A 19,503-nucleotide genomic window follows, 5' to 3' on the forward strand; every position below is an offset into this window, starting at 1 on the left:
ACTTGCAGGGCAGCAAAGGAGACACACACTTCTAGAACAGACTTTTGGACACAGTGGGGGAAGGAAAGGGTGGGATGATTTGAGAGAACAGCATTGAAACATACACATCACCATATGTAAAGCAGCCAGTGGGAGTTTGCTGCCTGATGCAGGGAACCCAAAGCCAGTGTTCTGTGAAGACCTAGAGGGGTGGGAAGGGCAGAGAGGTGGGAAAGGGCTACAAAAGGGAGGGAACATATGTATACCTACCATTGATTAATGCTGATGTATGGCAAAAACAATCACAATATTGTAATTATTCTACAATTAAAAATAAAATTTAAATCAAAAAAATAATGAAGATCTTAGTAAGTGAAGAGAGATACTATACTCATGAAATGAAAAGTTCAGTAGTATTAAGATGTCAATCCTCCCTAAACTGATCTATAGATTCGACACAATGCTAATTCAAAATCCCATCCAGTTTTTTTTCAAATAGAATTTGATAAAGTTAACTGTACAATTTCTCTGGAAATGTAAAGAACCTGGAATAATCAAAGAAATCTTAAAAAGAAGAACAAAGTCAGAGGATTTATAATATTTGATTCAAAATTACAGTAATGAAAACACTGTGATACAGGCATAAGAAATGACAGATCAATAGAACAGAAAGCTCATAAATTTGCTTTCAACAAAGTTAACAAAGCAATCTAATGAGGAAAGTAAAGTATTTCTAAGAAATGATGCTGAAACAACTGGATATCCATATAGGAAAAAAAATAAACCTTGACTCTTTATCTTACACCACATATAAAAATTTATTGAGGTTCATAGTCTTAACTCTGAAAGCTAGAACTATGTGGCTTGTGGAAGAAAATATAAGAGAGTATGTTCCTATATAAGTAAGTATGTTCATAACCTGCGGTTAAGCAAAGATTTCAGAGACAGGACACAGAAAATTACAACCAGAAAAGAAAACTGAAATTGCAAATGACTCCTAATTAAAGGGCATTATGAAGAAAACAAGAAGCAAGCCACAGCATGGAGAAAATATTCACCAAACATGCCTGATAATAAACTGGCATTTAGGGTGCATAAAGAATTACTACAACTTGACAAATAGGTTAAAAAAAAAACCTCAACTTTCAAAATGAGGAAATAACATGAAAAGATACTTCACCAAAACAAGAAATACAAATGTCCAAGGATCTCCGAAAAACATGTTCAACGTCATTTGTCATCAGGGAAAAGCAAATTTAAATCCCAACAACCTACTAATACATACCCATTAGAATGATTAAAATTTTTAAATTGACAATACAAAATCTTAGGGAAGATGTAAGCCACTGGAACTCTCATATATATTAGGCAAGAAAGTGCTCAGTGGTAAAGAATTCACCTGCCAATGCAGGAGACATGGGTTCGATTCCTGGGCTGGGAAGATCCCCTGGAAGAAGAAACAGCAAACCACACCAGCATTCTTGCCTGGAAAAATCCCATGGACAGAAGAGCCTAGCTGAGCAGGCTACAGTCCATGGGATGGCAGAGTCGGACACAACTGAGCACACACATAAATATTAAAATCACTTTGGCAAAAGATCCAGCATTTCCCAATAAAGCTAAATGCATTCTTACTCTATGGCCCAGAGTTTCCTCAACTAGCACTTGACAAAGATGAATGAAAACATATGTCCACATAAATACTTGTACAAGAATGTCCACAGCAGCTTAATTCATAACAGCCAAAACATAAAAAACCCAAGTATCTATCAAAAGGAAATTATAGCACAATCATGCAAAAGGAAAATGCAGTACATTCATAAAATGAAATACTTCTCAGAAAACAATCAATTATGATATATGCAATAACATAAATGAATCTCAAAATATGCTGGGTGAAAGAAGTTTTATACAAAAGAATATAACTATATGATTACATTAATAGGCTATAAAACATGGAAAATTAATCTAAGGTGAAAAAATAGAACACTGGTTCATCTCTGGAGGAGAGTAATGGGGTTGACTGCAAAAGGGTACTGTGTAAGGTGATATGTCTTGAAAGGGATTTGAGTAATGCATTTGATAAAATGCACATCATTTTATCATGCCAATCAATGAATAGCACATTTAATACTTATACATTTTGTGTTTTGTAAATCATGCTTCAAAGAAAAAGAACTATACATAAATATTAAAATCTACTCAATGGTATGCATGCTAAAATATTTAGAGAAAAATATACTGATGTCTACAACTTACTGTGAAACATAAAAAATTCAGATGAATTGGTAGATGAATAAATGGATAGATAAACGATAATGCAAATATAGTACATATTGATAAAATCTATGTGGTAGGTATGCAAGTGTTCACTATAAAATTCTTAGAATTTTTTAGAGTTGCTGAAAAATGTCTTAACAAAATATAAGAGCAAAAAGTTGAGAATGGGAGAATTGAAGAGACTGGAAAGCCTAGATGGCAAAACCAGGAAACAAACATTTTTGTCAGTGTAAAGTACTGCCCAGGGACTGTGGTACTCTGCTGACCAACGTATCTGTCAGTTTGGAAGGGTATAATCTTATAATGGAGATGAATTAATCTAGTTATCCCAGCTTGACACTAACTAAGTCATCAAACTAACTTTCCTTGTTCTGATATTCAAGCTTAATAAGCAGCTTCTGGCAATTAAAACATAACTTCCCAGAGATTTTTATAGAAGGCAGAGAGAATATACTGGCCAATTAATAGGCAATTAAACTTTTTACCATTAGCTGATTAATGTGACCATTATGACTTTTACAATAGACTTAAGTTTGGTTAGACTAAATTGTATACTGAAAACCTGATCAAATCTCAGCCTACCAAAAGCAAAATTGTACTCCTGACTGGGAAAACTGATTATAACATTAAAATTAATGACTTTTCTCTAATACAACATATTAAGATTTCTTTTTTAAGATTTTAAAATTAGAAAATCTCCTGAGGTCATGGTGTTCACTATCTACTTTTTCCTCATTATTCATTTTTGGGACACTTTTCAGGATTCCTTTCAAATGGAATTGCCTCAAAAAAAAAAAAAAAAAAAGGATTTTATCAGGCAGAAAAGACAGAAGGCTTATACTGCTTTCTAGAATAAATTCTATTAGAACACCCAAGTACACATACAGCAAAGACAAACAGATCATATTCATAAGAAGTACACATGTAATTACCTGTGTGCCCTCATGAGAAACATCTGGCGAACAAGTCTGAGATGCTGTTTCATGTTTTAGCAATGGTGGCTTATTTAGAAATCGGTTAATTTCTTCGGATTTTTGCTGGAGTTGATCTACGGAAAGGAAAATAAGTAGATTGAAATGATCTTTGGCTTACATCTGAAACTTAATGAGTTATTATCTTCTAGGGGTAGACCATATGCTGTTTATTCTGGTTCAATTATCTTAATTAAAACATAATGCCAGCATATTTTACATGACAACATTTTTATAATCTGTTTAATTACTCTCAAGGACCAAAGGACAGCTCAGTAAGCCTCCTTCAAAGGCAAAATAAAACAGGCCTAGGTATATTTTTAAAAAGTCATTTTTCCTTTCCCCTTGAAAATGCCCTATATGTTTTTTATTTTCTTCAGTCTCCGCACAAGCATTAAAAATCCTACTGAGATTCTAGCACACAGTTTTGAACATCAGCATGGTTCAGTTAAGAGACCAGCAAGTTCAGGTAACACACTGTCCCCATGTAATGCCCTGCAAGGCTTTTTGGTTAATGTTCAGCTTTCTTCAACACAGATCTTCAATTTAATGCTTTCTAAAATCTTTCCTGTATGCCAATCTAACAGAATTAAACTAAATCAGAGACATGTATTATTAATACTTTAATAATAACATATTTAAAAAATAAGTTTTCCTTAAATCTCCTTAAAGGATAAAAATTTCCTTTAAAAAGAAATTTTCACCTATAAGAAAAGCATTCAGATCCATCTTTAGAAGTAAGGCTGACTCCATATAATTTAGTCTCCCTACCTTCGCAACTAGATTTGGATTGAGTTTTTCACAAATTAATTCAAGTCCTATTCATTTCAGTTAAGGAACCCTTTAGACCACAGTAATGCTTCACAAAGCATACTTTAAAATTTGACACATCACTATCAGTAGTTTTTAGTACTATAATGATTATTATAATATTAAGTCAGACTATAACTTCAGTTAGAGATGGTAGAAAAGGGTTCAGAAGAGACACCTTTCTTAACCCTTCTATAGATCCATTGGCTTAACAAGCAAATGTTAAGAGATACCTGAAATTTTACAGTAGGAGCTACTGAGGTGCTACACAAGTGGGCTTCAAAAGCACTCAGATACTGACCTTCCAGCTGCTGAATGACCTGGGCTGAATGAGCTGCCTGTTCATTTTTATCTTGGAGAAGTTTTGAATTTTGATCCTTGAGGGCATCACAGGCAGAGTGCAGCTCTTGCTCAGATTTTTGAAGGCTCAAAATGTGAGAGGCCTTCTCTTCCATTTCTGCACTGTGCTTCTGTTCCAAAGCACTGTGCTGGGACTGCAGTTCAGCCTGGGCTTGACCTGCTTGTTCAAGCTGTTCAAGAAGATGATGCATTTCTTCCTGCAGGTTATGGAAAGATAGTTTTCTCTCTGCCACTTCTAGTTCCATCTTTTCCATCAGAACCTTGGACTCCTGTCTTTCTGTTTCTATAGTGTTCCTTAAAGTGCTCAGCTCAGCTTCCATCTGTTGCAATTGCTGAGAGAGAATCTAAAAAGAAAAAAAAAGCCTCATGAACCATAAATTCATTCTTGCATTTCAATAAGCATAATGAAGAGCCCTTTCTAGGTGAAGCCTGGGCCTAGACACTCAGGACCAAACTTTCAATTGCATAAAGGTCCTCTGTTTTTGCTTCTTGATACTTTTGACAATTGTGTGTGTGTGTGTGTGTGTGTGTGTGTGTGTGTGTGTATACACACACACATATATACAGTGTCATTATTTTTTCATTTACATGTGTCCCAATACAAAATTAGTTCAATAAGTGAATGGACTGTGCCTGTTTTACCATTACTGTTCTCCAGCACCTAGCATAATATACGGCATACTAAGTACCTGGTACTCAATAAATACTGAATAAATGAATGAATAAATGGATCCAGTCCTTGCCCTCAAGGAATTTAGAGTTTAGTGGGAGCATCACACTTAAACAGATCAGTATAATACAAAACATTAGAGGCCAAAAGAAATACTTACAAGATATTAAAAGAAACAGACAAGGGAAATTTACCATAAAGTCACACATGCGTAATTATTTCTACAGTACCTATCTAGTAAGTAGCACAACTGGGATTTGAACCTGACTGTGTGATGACAGCCAGGGAGGGGACTCGGGGTCAGGGTTTGTTAGGACTGGAGATACAAGAACATGTCTCTTTGCAAGAAAGACAGTCATTCTCAAGGAGAGCTGAAAAAAGAAGATGACTTTCTCCAGTAGCATGCAGGACCCAGATGAACAAGCACAGAATATGGACTTTCAGAGGAAAATAACACATTCTAAAGAAACTAGGATCCTAGACCTAAAATCACAAAGGAAAAGAGCAACAATAAAAGATTTGAAATATAAGTTTCATGGAGGAAAAAACTGTAAACATTTTGCTCATCATAGTATCACCACCACTTAAGCACAGGGAATTTGTTGACAGAATGAATAAACGGCATCAATTCTCTGAAGGCTTCTAATAGGATTTTATGCCTACTCCCTGGCGAACTAAATTGGAAATGAATGCTCCTGAGGCAGACAGTAGAGATCACAGGGCAGTACCTGGTTTCTCTGTTCAGCAGCGGTCAGCTCCTGCTGCAGCAGGTCCACAACCTGAGTGCGGCCCAGCAAGGCTTCTTCATGCTCCTCAAGCTTCCTCTGCAGCACCCTTAATTTCTGAGAAGGAAACATTCAGACACAATGTGCTAACACGTGAGCATCATTACCTGATTACTTTCAAAATGTCAGGTAGACTTGTATCCTAAGATTTCTGGATGTTAGGGATGACAGGTTAAAGAGTCAGACATTGCCATTCTCCTCAACCAGCAGCAACAAAGAATCTCCAAAATGTCTTCTCCAGAGCACTAACAACAACCAAACTGACACAAGCCAAGTCCCTGAATTAGGGGGCCTTTTTAATAATTAGATATTTATTACACATATCCACTTTTAAAGTTATATAGTCAAGATCCTGTACCTAAATAATGTAGGTACACATATATCCTACTCACCTATGAGAACATTCTCTACAGGCAAGAACTATTTCTCTTCTAGTTTCATGCATGGGACATGCACTTGATAAACATTTGTTGAATGAATAAGTCAATAATACATGTATATATTAATAATCAACTTTAAAAAGTGCTGTATTCTGAAACTTTATTTAGTGATGTATTCTGAAGGATTGGCTAGAACATGGAAGAAGTTTTCACTCAAAATCAATTAAGTGGATCAACCATGAAAAAATACCACTGGAGTGCCTCTGAGTACCACACTGCCTTACACATTAAACAGAAACAAATACTTTTGAGTTAGTAGGTGACAAACTTAAAAACAATGAAGCCAATTTTCAAAAATTACTCAATGATTTTTTTTTAAAGAATGATTTAATAAAAGGCTTTATGGTTTCAAAATCACTCCTTTTTTGTCTTTAAATTTTCTAAAGTTTAAAACTGACTTCATTGATTTGAAGTTTTGCATCAGGTTTCTAATGTACAAAGGTAGCTACAATGAGCAAACGGAAAAGAAACCAATTTCTGACTACCACACACATTTGCCAATTAAACTCAGCTTTTGAGTACTGACAATCTCATTAGAGGGGTAAGAGAAAAGGTAAAGAAAAATAAATAATTAATATGCAACAGAAGAGAAGAGCACCAAAAAGAAGGCAATTAATGAATAAACCCACACCAAGTTAAGAGCAGTGGGCAAGGATGGAAAAGTGGCTGTGATAACTTAATTAAATGTTAACTAAAACAACATTCTACTAGGTTTTAGCAACACACCTGTTGCATCTCTGTTTCCACATCTGCCTGGGTTACTAACTGAAGAAGCTCATCTTCATGAAGACGAACTTGTGTCTCAAAGCGGGCATCTTTCTCTCGGACCACCTGCTGCATGGAACTCAACTGAAGACACACACCAGAGAAACTATGCAAGTTACACTCCCAGAATTATCACACAAACGAAACTCACAGACTGTTCTCCAAACACAGACACGAGAACTGATAAGAGAATAGATATTTCAGATTAAATTTTGAATGTCAAAGGATGAGATTTTTGGAAAAGAGTTAGGCCTGATGGTAACTTCAAAATGTGAGAGAAAGCCTGTCATTATATTCAGAAGTCAGCTTAAATATAAATTTTGAATAAAAACTGTATTAGAATGGTTAATACAGGGTTTAAATACACAAGAGGTACATTTTTAAAAGATCTAAGGAGGTTGGAATATTAAACATACAAAGTTAGATTCCTGTTCGGCCCTAGATAATTCATTGAATATCACACTCGTGGTCAAAAACTTTCAATGAAATTCTCATGCCCTATAAACCTCAAAATAATGTTATCTTCTACTCAAGATTCTCTACAACTGGAAATACAAGTTTTTCTTTCAGGTCTTATTTTCAGAGAATTGCTTCTACCAAAGAACTTGGTATATTTCCATTCAATCCACACTGCCTCTCCAGACAGCTCTTTTCAAGCATCATTACTTGCAGGATTTTAGATCATCCTCATTTGCGACTGAATGAAATGGAAATAAACTGACTGTTGTGAGTTGCTGGTATCAGTGTTTTTGTTTCATTCTTAGGTTGTGTGTGTGTGTGTGTATGCACTTATTCACTTCCTTAAGATCTGTGGCTAAGCATGCTAACCAGCTCTTCACTTGCCCATTTTGCACTGGTCCTTCAGTTACTGCTGATTGTTCGATTTGTGACACTTTGAACCAAACTTGGCTCTCCTTCTAAGGCAGGAGAAAAAAAATCTTCATGATACGTTTTTTTTTTCTCTATTGTGTCTTTTATTTGTTTTTAAATTGAAGGATGATTGCTTTACAGACTTTTGTTGGTTTCTGCCATTATCTGGATTTTGATGTCACTTTAAATTTGAAATCCTGTGTTTCAAATGTATCGGCACTGGAGTCCTTCATCAGCCAAACATATCTACACATCCTTTCCTATAAATGTACCATACTCTTTTTCCTGAGACTTTGCTCACACCATTCCCCACAATTGGAATACCCTTCCCCCACCCTGTTGAAACTATATTATCTATCCATCATTTTACCTAAATCCTGAGTCTTCCATGTAAGATTCCCTGGTTGTCACATGCACAGTAACCTCTTTCACCTCACAAAATACTTTGTATTGCTGCTCTGAATGGCTTATATTATGATGGATCAGTTAATACATTTATGTGTGTGTGTGTGTATGTATACCCATACACCTTGGCTTTCTGTGTAGTAAGCCACTCGGTAAAAATATTCTGTATTTCCCCACCCTACATCGTATAATGTATACAAAAAAGGACATGATAAAAGCTAATAGGCAAAACTTAAGATCTTAGAATATCCAATTTTAAATTTATACACAGTAGTAGATCATCCATAGACAGAGAGTACCAACTAATACTACAAGTTATCAATAAACACCAAACACCCAATGGATAAGATTAGCTATTGTGCAAAGGCACTTGAGGGGAAAAAATGTTTCTTGAGTCATTCGAGCATTATCAAAGGAAAAATAAAGAGTGTGTGGTCAAATGGGAAATTCAGAAAAATAGAAAGAATTGAGGATGGCAGTTCAAACAGTAGCAGAAATAACTACTGGTCCTGGTAGCAGAATAATTTCTGGTACTGGTAGTAGAAACAACTATAAAGAAGAAAGTTGCGTACTGGTGCCTTTTAACATTGAATCACATAACTTGTACCACCTTCTCACCACTAATATTTTGATTATAATTTAACTTCTCATTAAGATTTTACTATGAAGAATGGACTTAGTCATTTGTATTTCTTTTGGGTTTATCTAACAGTCTCTTTGGAACTTAGCATAAGCTCATTCCTTTCTAAAAGACTGAATCTTTGTATACTATTAAAACCAAGCAGAACTGTAGAACCAAGTAGGCCTGTAGAACTAAGAAACAGCCACAAATTAGGTTATGGTGTATTCATCAAGGTAAATAACACTTCTAATTTCTTCTTCTACCACACCCTTCTACTTTCTACTGTAACATTCTAGTTACTATACTTTTACCTACTAAAGTTTTAAAAATAGACTGAATTGACTTGTCATGTAATAATCTTAAGCTGTTTTTTTTTCCATTTTGTCATATATTTCATGAGCTACATTGTTTATTTTTTTCTATTTTTTTAATTGGAGGAAAATTGCTTTACAACGTTCTGTTTCTGCTGTACAACAATACAAATCAAGTGTGAGTATACATATTCCGCCACCCCCCCCACCCTTAAACTCTCACAGTTCTTTACTCTAATGAGCCTCAGGCACCTCCCACCATACCTGAGCGGCTTGCTCGGCCTGCGTCTGGCTAAGCTGGGCTTGCAAAGTGCTAACGAGTTCCTCCTTCTCTTGGAGCTGCTGCTTCATCATTAAAAATTCTTCCATCTCTGTTGAACTCTTAGCAGACTGAAGACACAGAAGGAAACAAATATTTAAGCAAAAGAACTGGCACTCTTAATTCTCTGACCTCCCTTTTCATTTGCCCTAAATACCTACCAATATCCTTCTAATTTCCATTTAACACTGAAGGGAACTGCATGAACTGTGGGTTTTTTTAAAAATTACCAACATTACTTGTCAGAGGGAAACCAAAACAAGGGGAGCAGTTTTTTAATTTTCTGAATCCTCACACAGAAACAGACAGTACAACTAAAAAACAAAACCAAAAACTCATTGACAATATTTACAGTAAAATTAGGAAGGCAGTACTACAAACCCTAAAATACATGTAGGTAGGGACAAACCACCAAAAGACTCGTATCAGAGTCTGTGCAATAGGAGGAAGGCAGCAACAGAGCAAACATCTGATTGCCTTGAGAAAAGGAAAATCCCCAAATGACCAATAAATTATTACTGGGAAGCACAGTTGGCCAATCTTAGGACAACAGTTTGAGTTGGCAAAGCTTTTCCATTCTCTGCTTCTGGCTGAGTAAAGGGGTCCACTGTAAAAAGGACAAAAAGGCTAGAACAATCTGGCCCACCTGAAGTTTGAAAACTAACTCATTAGGCCTGCCACCCAAAAAACAAACTGCACCAAGAAGAAACCTCCAGGTGCGAAATAGAAATTAAGCAGAATAGGGCTAACAGAAATAGAAGACAAAGGGCTACACATGTGCTACACAATTCATCATCAGCTAGCCACATGTGGCTATCAAGGGCTTGAAATATGCCTAATGTAAGTGAGAAATTAAATTATTAATATTAGTTCATTTTAATTAATTTAAGAATAAATTATTTTTACATTAAATACAATTATGTTTTTGTATGATTATATTTCACTTTACCGGCTGCATCATGCAATATACTGTTGAACCTGCTATGCACGCAATAAATGTGCATGTTGCTCCTAGTGTTACAATAAACACATCAGCTATCCAGCCAGTGTCAATGGATTGATGCAATTTAAATGATTTTTTTCCTATACACCTATGTGGTGTGCTTACTTGAATATTTAATGGAGAGAGTATGAATAATAGCTGACATCTATGTAAATCATAATTATGATTAAATCATAATATACTTAATTGATTAAAATATAAATATATCTTTTATTATTTTTCTAGTTCAAAAATAAGTAGAGATATACTTTTAAATTTAAAATAAAGGTGTACTACTGATGCATAGCTCATTCCTTTTATTTCTTAGTATCCCATTGTGTATTTAAATATTCTGCTGACAGATAAGTTATTTCTAGCTTTTGGTTTCACAAGTGAAGCTGCTATGCACAAGCATATACAAGTCCTTTTGTGAACATGTGTTTTCATTTCTCACACATGTAGCTTTAAAGTTGATTTTTTTCAAATTAACTATCCTAAATAATTAGCCAGTTTCTAAACATGGATGCAAATATTAAAGGACAATGATGTCTGGCCCTCAGTTCAGTGACAGAGAAGTTTCTAAATATGTACAGAACAATTTGAGTATTTGAGTCTGTTTTCTCAACTGGAAATTTTATGAAATCTAAACACAAATGAAGAATTTCCAATAAAAATCCAGCATCCAAGTTGAGATATAATATAAAATACACACTAAATTTCATTCTTAGTGCAGAAAAAAGAATGTAAATTAACATAAAAATAATTTTTATATTTCTAAAAAGTATATTTTTAATATACTGGGCTAAATGAAATAATTGTTAAAATTAATTTTACTTGTTTCTTCTTTATCTTTTGCAATATAGCTGCTAAAAAATTTAAAATTATGCATGTGACTCACATTATATTACTATCGAGCAATGTTGGTATAGATCAGAGTGAAGGGCAGGGGGAAGGCCAGGAAACCTCAGAAATCCACTTGCCTTATCTTTGAACACAACACAAAAATAACAAAAAAGAGAAGTCTGTTAAATAAAAAACATTTTCCTGAATCAAGCCTCCTTCAAAAAGTTTAGGAAAATTAATTTCACACAAAAATAAGAAACATAAAAGGATCCAGGTCAAATCCCATCCAAAGTTATCATTAAAAAAAAAAGAAAAGAAAACCAAGCAGGTGAGAAAAGCATACCAGAGGCAAGCTCAAAGTCAAAATTGCAATCTATTTCAAAAGGTGTTTTTTAAAAATAAGAAAATTAGATATGACACAAAAGAACAGTTTTAAAATCAGAATTAGAAAAACTCAGAAATGAGGTGACAAAATTCAGGAAAAATTTGATTCTTTTGAATCAAAATGAGTTCTGAAAAGAACACAAAACATGAAACAATTTATTTTGAACACAAAACAATTTATTTACAAAAGTAAATAAACACGAAATAGAATGCCTTAAAGAAGAAAAAAAAAAAAAGAAACTTTTGAAAAGGAAGAGATAAAAAGGGACTGAAAGTGACAAATATGGAAGACAATCAAAGGTGGAATATATGGCTAACAGAAGTCCCTAAGGAAGAAAACAGACCAAATACTACAAGAAAACTCTTCTGAAATAAAATGTGTGAAACCATGTATTGAAAAAGAAATTTGGCTATCTACAAATATCAACCATGGAAGATAAACACCAATGCACAGTCTAGTAGAATTACTAGACTTAGTGGAGAAGGAAAGACAAGAGGAAAGAAAAGGGAAGGGAACAAGGAAGGAAGGAGTTGACAGAGACATAGAAAAATATTACATGACTATTGTTGTTAGTTAGTATAATACTCCATTGAGCTTTAGTGATTTATTAACTTAATGATTATGAGGTAACTTACACCCCTACCTGTGTAGCTTGGTTTGCTTGTGCCTGGGAAAGTTGGGCTTGCAAACTGGTAACTAGTTCCTCCTTCTCCTGGAGCTTATGTTTTATCTTTTCTACTTCTCTCTCTTCTTCTGTAGAACTCTTGTCATGCTGAAAACGCAGAAAATAAAGTTATTTATTTAAAAGAATCTAATTTGCTCTATACAGCTCCTTGATTATAGTGCTATCCAATAAATGGGAGCAAAAAATAACACTTGACCTAATAACAAGGAAGCAATCTTAGAGTTTTCGAATTTGAGTACGGCCAAGACGTTCCTGTCAGACCCATCCTTCCGCACCATAAACTGGACAAGATAGACAAATAGCTATCTGAAAATGATGGAGAATAACCAGAAGCAGGAGGATACCAGAGGGAAGTCAATACCTGGAAGAAATGACACCAAATTTCCTATTTTTATAGTTTTTAGTCTGAGGGAAAAAACAGTTAGTGCCATACAGGACTAAAACTTAACATGAAACTCATAATACCACTGCCTTGAAGAACTAGAGGACAGAATTCAGGAAAACACAGCTGCTAAGTGAAAGACAAAAAATCATAAAAGAGACGGAAGGAGGAGAGGAATTAAAATCTTTCAACAGTCTTTTTTTTCCCCAAAAAGCTCTTCTTTTGACTGAACCAGATTCTGCCTCCCAACTGAATTCACCACCACTCCTTGCCCTCCAAAATGAACCTATTCTGCTTACTGGAACCACACAGAATAATTTTACACTTTCTTCCACATAACAGTCTGTCAAGTATCTGAGGATTGCCATCATTTCTTCAACTATACTTTCCAGAGACTGTCAAGCTCTGTCATGGGTAAACAATAGTTTAAAGAGCTGCTGTGACTGATTGCTGAAACTTAGAAATCATTTAATCCAACCTTTTTATTTAACAGAGGAAGGAAATGAAGCTACATGATGCTGATTTGTTTAAGGTCTCAGAGCTTTAAAAAAGGGGGGGGGCAGGTATAAAATGGATAATTTAAAAATATAACAACACAGCAGAGGGAGAAGTTAGAAGAAACAAAGTCACATGGGGAGCGACAGGCTGGTGCTACGACAGCCAGGGGGAAGAGAGAATAATGAGAGGAAAAACCAGTAAGTAAGAAAAGAAGAATCCAGATGAAGGCATTATTTGAGAATAAGAGAAGCTTCTAAAATCAGCTTTGAGAAGCTAAATAAGGCTATCTATCAATGCAGGAAAAGTAATATCTTCTGAACATTAGACTCAGGAAGGAAAGACTAACTAGGGTACTAGCAACCCAAGGGTTATGCCTAAAGAATTGATTAAAGTCTCATTTTCCAAGAACTAAAATCATTGTGGATAAGAATACTAGCGAGTCAAAAACTAAAACATGGTGAAGGCTAAAACAAATTAAAAGATCTCTTATACAGAGTGACATCTAAGCCAACTGTAATGTGTATATCTGATGGGGCTGGTCTCTTTTTATTCTATACCAAATTTGCCAAAAGTTTCTTGTTCTCTAACTAGCTGACTGAATGTGCATATTTGGGAAAGATAGTAAGAACAAGTACTGGAACAGTGCTCAATTTCTCAAAAGGCAACACTTTGCTTACTCCTTTCTCTTATCTTCCACCTTAAACTGTTTGTTGGCGGCAGTCATAAATCTAGAGCGCATCCCTTACTGGAGCCTAAGATAATCCAGCTGATTAAGCCCACAATGCATGAAACTTCAAAGTACTATTATGTGGCCACATGAAGACAAAGCATAGTCTATCACTTTTATAATAGCCAGGACATGGAAGCAACCCAGATGCCCATCAGCAGACGAATGGATGAGGAAGCTGTGGCACATATACAACATGGAATATTACTCAGCCATTAAAAAGAATTCATTTGAATCAGTTCTAATGAGATGGATGAAACTGGAGCCCATTATACAGAGCGAAGTAAGCCAGAAAGATAAAGACCATTACAGTATACTAACACATATATATGGACTTTAGAAAGATGGTAACGAGAACCCTATATGCAAAACAGAAAAAGAGACTCAGATGTATAGAACAGACTTGTGGACTCTGGGAGAAGGCGAGGGTGGGATGTTTCAAGAGAACAGCATTGAAACATGTATATTATCTAGGGTGAAACAGATCACCAGCCCAGGTTGGGTGCATGAGACAAGTGCTCGGGCCTGGTACACTGGGAAGACCCAGAGGGATCAGGTGGAGAGGGAGGTGGGAGGGGGGACTGGGATGGGGAGTACATGTAAATCCATGGCTGATTCATTTCAATGTATGACAAAAACCACTGCAGTGTTGTAAAGTAATTAGCCTCCAACTAATAAAAATAAATGGAAAAAAAAAAAAAAAGAATTTCAGAGCTGGGAGAAACCTTAGAGATCACCTAGTTTACTCTTCTAACCAAGGATTCAAAAGCTAAATGCCTCACTTCAATATTCACTTCTTCTTGTTAGCCTTTTTAATTCTCTGCAAGTGTAGGTTACAACTGATATTTAACTTCCATGTTTTTGTTGGCCTTTTATTCTGTGCTTGGTCCATAGCCCAGTTAGACTGTGAGCTCAATAAAAGGACAGCATTTAGTGCTGTATTACTTCAACTTCATAAATTTTTGTGATTAGTGACAATGAGAGGCTTTTGCTCCTCAGAAAGTATATATTATACCCAGTCACTATACCTTGGAGAGGTGCTCCTCTGACTGAGGTTCTGTGGACACAACAGTCCCTCCTTGTGCCTTCATCTCTTCTATGTGTTTATTCAAAGAAGTTAATTTGGCTTTAGCATGAAGTTTTAGCTTTTTTATTTTGTTATCAGCAGCTTTTCTTTCTTCCTATCAGAGAACAATGATGGTAAATACACAAATTTTTATTCATCATTTATCCAGTATATAACAAAAGTTATTCTCAGGAGGCATCATCTTACAGTATTAGGGAAATCAGATTCTCTAATCATCTAAGTGAAGAGAAAAACTGAAGTTAACTCTTATATCTGTCTTTTATCAAATGCTTGGCAAGAAAGGACAATGGTACCTGTAGAACTTCATCCTTCTGCTGCAATTCAGCATCCTTCTGTCTAATGATTTCTTTTAGTTCCACCACCAACTGTTCTACATTAGCCAGGCGCTCCAGAACATCCTCTTGTGTTCTATCATTAAATTCCATGTCAGATTCTTGGGGCAATTCCTGGTATTTAGACAAAAGGTTGCCAATTTACGAGTGAAAAGGTATAAGCTTCCCAACAGGAGTTTCTTCATTCCAACTTCATCTTATCTCTTGTCCTTACTTAAGAAATCTTTCCGAGGAGATGGGGGTTCAAGGGCAGAGTACGGGTTGGAGGAAAGAAGGGGCCTTAGGTGTCAAGAATGGGGCTTGGCTTATGTAAATCTTGCAATCTAGTGGTATAATTCTCTGGGACTGAATTCCTTAGGCTGGGGAAAACCCTCCAGAGATGTTGCTTGGGTTTTATTAGAAGAGCTGTTTGGAATGGATGAGAGTTGCAAAAAAGAAGTGGGTGTAGAGGATGGCTGAGGGTGGAGGAGGAAGGGTAGGTAGGGAGGGGGAGTGAAGTGAGTGTGTATGTATACTATAAGGCATTTGATGCTGTGTGGGGGTGGACAGAGACATACTCACACTTACCTGGCATGGGAAATAAAAATTTTTTAAACGGTTTAATTTTAAAAAGAAATCTTTTCAATAATAATTACCCAACATTATTATTATCCAATAATTATCAGAGTCATTGCAATACATATTATTTTGCAAATGTTAACCATTTACAAACATTATCTCACTTACAGTCTTATCATACTAATTTTACCAAAGAGAAAAATAAAGGGAAGCAAAGGTCACATAACAGTAAGTGAAAGAGACCAAAATTTAAAATTAAAAGAGTTGGTGAATAAAATTCTCTTAGCCACCAGGGAATACTGCTTGTCTTTTCAGAAAGTGAAACGACTTTCTTTGATTCCTATGTGACCTTCAAAAACTACAATACACACAATAAGAGAAGGGCTAGATGAGTTTATAATGGCAAACAGTCTGAAACCAGAAAGTTGCTCCATTTTTTGTTTCAGACCTTTCCTGTGAAACAAGAGAACATACCTGAGTTAAAACAATCTAGTACTAAACAAGCCCCAGGGGGACAAATGAAGACAATCTTTCTAATCTTATCCAGGACTTGATTTCCATTACTGGTCCTTTTAGGCTACAAACCTTACAGGAAAAGGATCATTTACAAAGTCTCAATATTTTTCTTAATCTTCTCTTACACCTAGCATAAGGGAGGCTGCTCACAGTCTTTCATCTTAAATTCTTGTCATCAGAAGAACATAGAATATACATCTCATCAGTTTAATTCAGAAAAGAGCTACTCACAGGTTCTAAGGAAGCCCTCATATTCTCATCAGTGTCATCTCCTGATAATTCATGTAAAACAACATTTGCTAATCCTGACAGTCGACTCAGCATTTCTGCAAGAAAAGAAAACAAAAATCAGTCAAATGGATACATGTTTCTCCTATGATGGTAACTGTATCATCTATAAGTGAAATAAGAAAACTGTGCAGGTGATATACATATATATATTAGACTACACAGCAAGTTGATGGTTTTAAAAAGGCTTCTGAGTATGTACAGTGTAGTAAACACTGTTCTCTTCAGTGATAACTACACAGAGATTTTTAAGCACCATCACTAATATTTCTTAAATGAAATACAAATACATAATTGTTAGTGCAAAATAATATACCTAAAGGTTATCTTTAATGCTTACAGGTTTTCTTTAATCATAATTTCATGGGCAAACATGGAATTCTAACTATTCTTTCCCCTGTCAGGCTACTGTCTACTTCTAATTTGTCAAATACACTCCACCGTTCAACAAATGTTTTTCTTTTTACCTGCAGAAATTAATAAAACTGAAAATAGAAAAATAAGAGAAAATGAATAAAATCAAAAGCTGATTCTTTGAAGAAATGAATAAAATACACAAAGCTCAGTTAGGCTGACAACAAAAAAAGAGAGAAGACAAAAATTATTAACATCAGATATGAAAGAGGAAAGAAACATTACTACTGACCTATGGAAAACTATAACTCTATGCCTATAAATTAGTCAACATAGATGAACTAGGCTTTGAAAGATAACAAGCCACCAAATTTCACTTAAGAAGAAACAGATAACCTGAAACCCAGCCCCCCACACATACTCTTTCTCTTTTCTTCCTTATTTATTTAATCATTCATTCATTTAGACCAGTAACACTTGCCAGTCCATAAAGCCCTTAAAAGTAAGAATATTAATGTTCTTATAGGAAAAATAAAAATAAACTGGACTGTGCATAGCATTATCATATGCAATTATGGTAAATTTTATGCTGATTAACAAAATATTATTTGGCTTTTAAAATCCTCAGCAGGAAGAAACAGAAATGTAAAAGCTATAACACAAAATAAGTACTTGAATAAAACTAGACTCTGCTATCATTTTCTTTTACTTATTTTCGTTTACTTTTACGGTCCCTAATTAAGAAATGGCAAGACATTTGCTTCTATGCTGTGCTTTGCCACTCAGTCATGTCCAACTTTTTGTGACTCCATGGACTGTAGCCTGCCAAGCACCTCTGCCCATGGGGATTCTCCAGACAGGAAAACTGGACTGGGTTGAGATATTCCCAACCCAGGGATCAAACCCAGGTCTCCCACACTGCAAGCAGATTCTTTATCGTCTGAGCCACCAGGGGAGCCCAAGAATAGTGGAGAGGGTAGACTATCCCTTCTCCAGGGGATCTTCACAACCCAGGAATAGAACCGGGATCTCCTGCAAAGAAGGCCAATTTTTCACCAGCTGAGCTACCAGGGAAGCTCTTTGTTTCTGTAACTGGTTACTAAGATAAGCAGTATATGGCATTTTGAAAAGATGCATAAAACAGGAAAGGAAGAGAGAATCATTCCTAGGAGGGCAACATAGGACCATATATAACTACATATATAACTACTGAGATGGCAATGTAAGAGTCATATACAAGTGCTTAGGAACATAATTTCATGCAAAGATGGGCACAATAAAGGACAGAAATGGTATGGACCTAACAGAAGCAGAAGATATTAAAACGAGCTGGCAAGAATACACAGAAGAACTATAGAAAAAAGATCTTCATGACCTTGATAACCATGATGGTGTGATCACTCACCTAGAGCCAGACATCCTGGAGTGTGAAGTCAAGTGGGCCTTAGGAAGCATCACTACCAACAAAGCTAGTGGAGGTGATGGAATTCCAGGTGAGCTATTTCAAATCCTAAAAGATGATGCTGTGAAAGTGATGCACTCAATATGCCAGGAAATTTGGAAAACTTGGCAGCGGCCACAGGACTGGAAAAGGTCAGTTTTCATTCCTATCCCAAAGAAAGGCAATGACAAAGAATGTTCAAACTACAGTACAATTGTACTCATCTCACACACTAGCAAAGTAATACTCAAAATTCTCCAAGCTAGGCTTCAACAGTATGTGAACCGCGAACTTCCAGATGTTCAAGATGGATTTAGAAAAGGCAGAGGAACCAGAGATCAAATTGCCAACATCTGCTGGATCATCGGAAAAGTAAGAGAGTTCCAGAAAAACATCTACTTCTTTATTGACTATACCAAAGCCTCTGTGTGCATCACAACAAACTGTGGAAAATTCTGAAAGAAATGGGAATACCAAACCACCTGACCTGCCTCCTGAGAAATCTATACATAGGTCAAGAAGTAACAGATAGAACTGGACATGGAACAACAGACTGGTTCCAAATCAGGAAAGGAGTACGTCAAGGCTGTATATTGTCACCCTGCTTATTTAACGTCTATGCACAGTACAACATGCAAAATGCGGGGCTAGATAAAGCACAAGCTGGAATCAAGATTGCTGGGAGAAATATCAATAACGTCAGATATGCAGATAACAGCACCCTCATGGCAGAAAGAGAAGAAGAACTAAAGAGCCCCTTGATGAAAGTGAAAGAGGAGAGTGAAAACGTTGGCTTAAAACTCAACACTGAGAAAACTAAGAACATGGTCCCATGTTC

The 19,503-nt window shown here is 35.7% G+C and overlaps 1 protein-coding gene across 11 annotated transcripts in view; it reads right to left on the bottom strand.

Annotated features, from left to right (window-relative positions):
* GOLGB1 (golgin B1) overlaps window positions 1–19,503 on the bottom strand; it is a 74,564-nt gene that overhangs the window by 45,726 nt on the left and 9,335 nt on the right. For 2 of the 11 annotated variants that reach the window (XM_070466037.1, XM_070466039.1), the window contains exons 2-10: window positions 16,814–16,908; window positions 15,470–15,622; window positions 15,118–15,270; window positions 12,441–12,569; window positions 9,533–9,658; window positions 7,022–7,144; window positions 5,799–5,912; window positions 4,342–4,744; window positions 3,192–3,307 (exon numbers count right to left, since the gene is read on the bottom strand). In XM_070466037.1, coding sequence (XP_070322138.1) covers window positions 3,192–3,307; window positions 4,342–4,744; window positions 5,799–5,912; window positions 7,022–7,144; window positions 9,533–9,658; window positions 12,441–12,569; window positions 15,118–15,270; window positions 15,470–15,622; window positions 16,814–16,906 — 1,410 coding nt within the window. In that variant the 5' untranslated portion in view covers window positions 16,907–16,908. Of the gene's footprint in view, window positions 1–3,191; window positions 3,308–4,341; window positions 4,745–5,798; window positions 5,913–7,021; window positions 7,145–9,532; window positions 9,659–12,440; window positions 12,570–15,117; window positions 15,271–15,469; window positions 15,623–16,813; window positions 16,909–18,629; window positions 18,832–19,503 lie in introns of all 11 variants that reach the window. The other 9 variants (XM_070466038.1, XM_070466044.1, XM_070466043.1 and 6 more) reach the window with 9 other exon arrangements.

This window comes from Odocoileus virginianus, chromosome 4 (genome assembly GCF_023699985.2).
Source record: "Odocoileus virginianus isolate 20LAN1187 ecotype Illinois chromosome 4, Ovbor_1.2, whole genome shotgun sequence".
Classification (NCBI taxonomy): domain Eukaryota; kingdom Metazoa; phylum Chordata; class Mammalia; order Artiodactyla; family Cervidae; genus Odocoileus; species Odocoileus virginianus.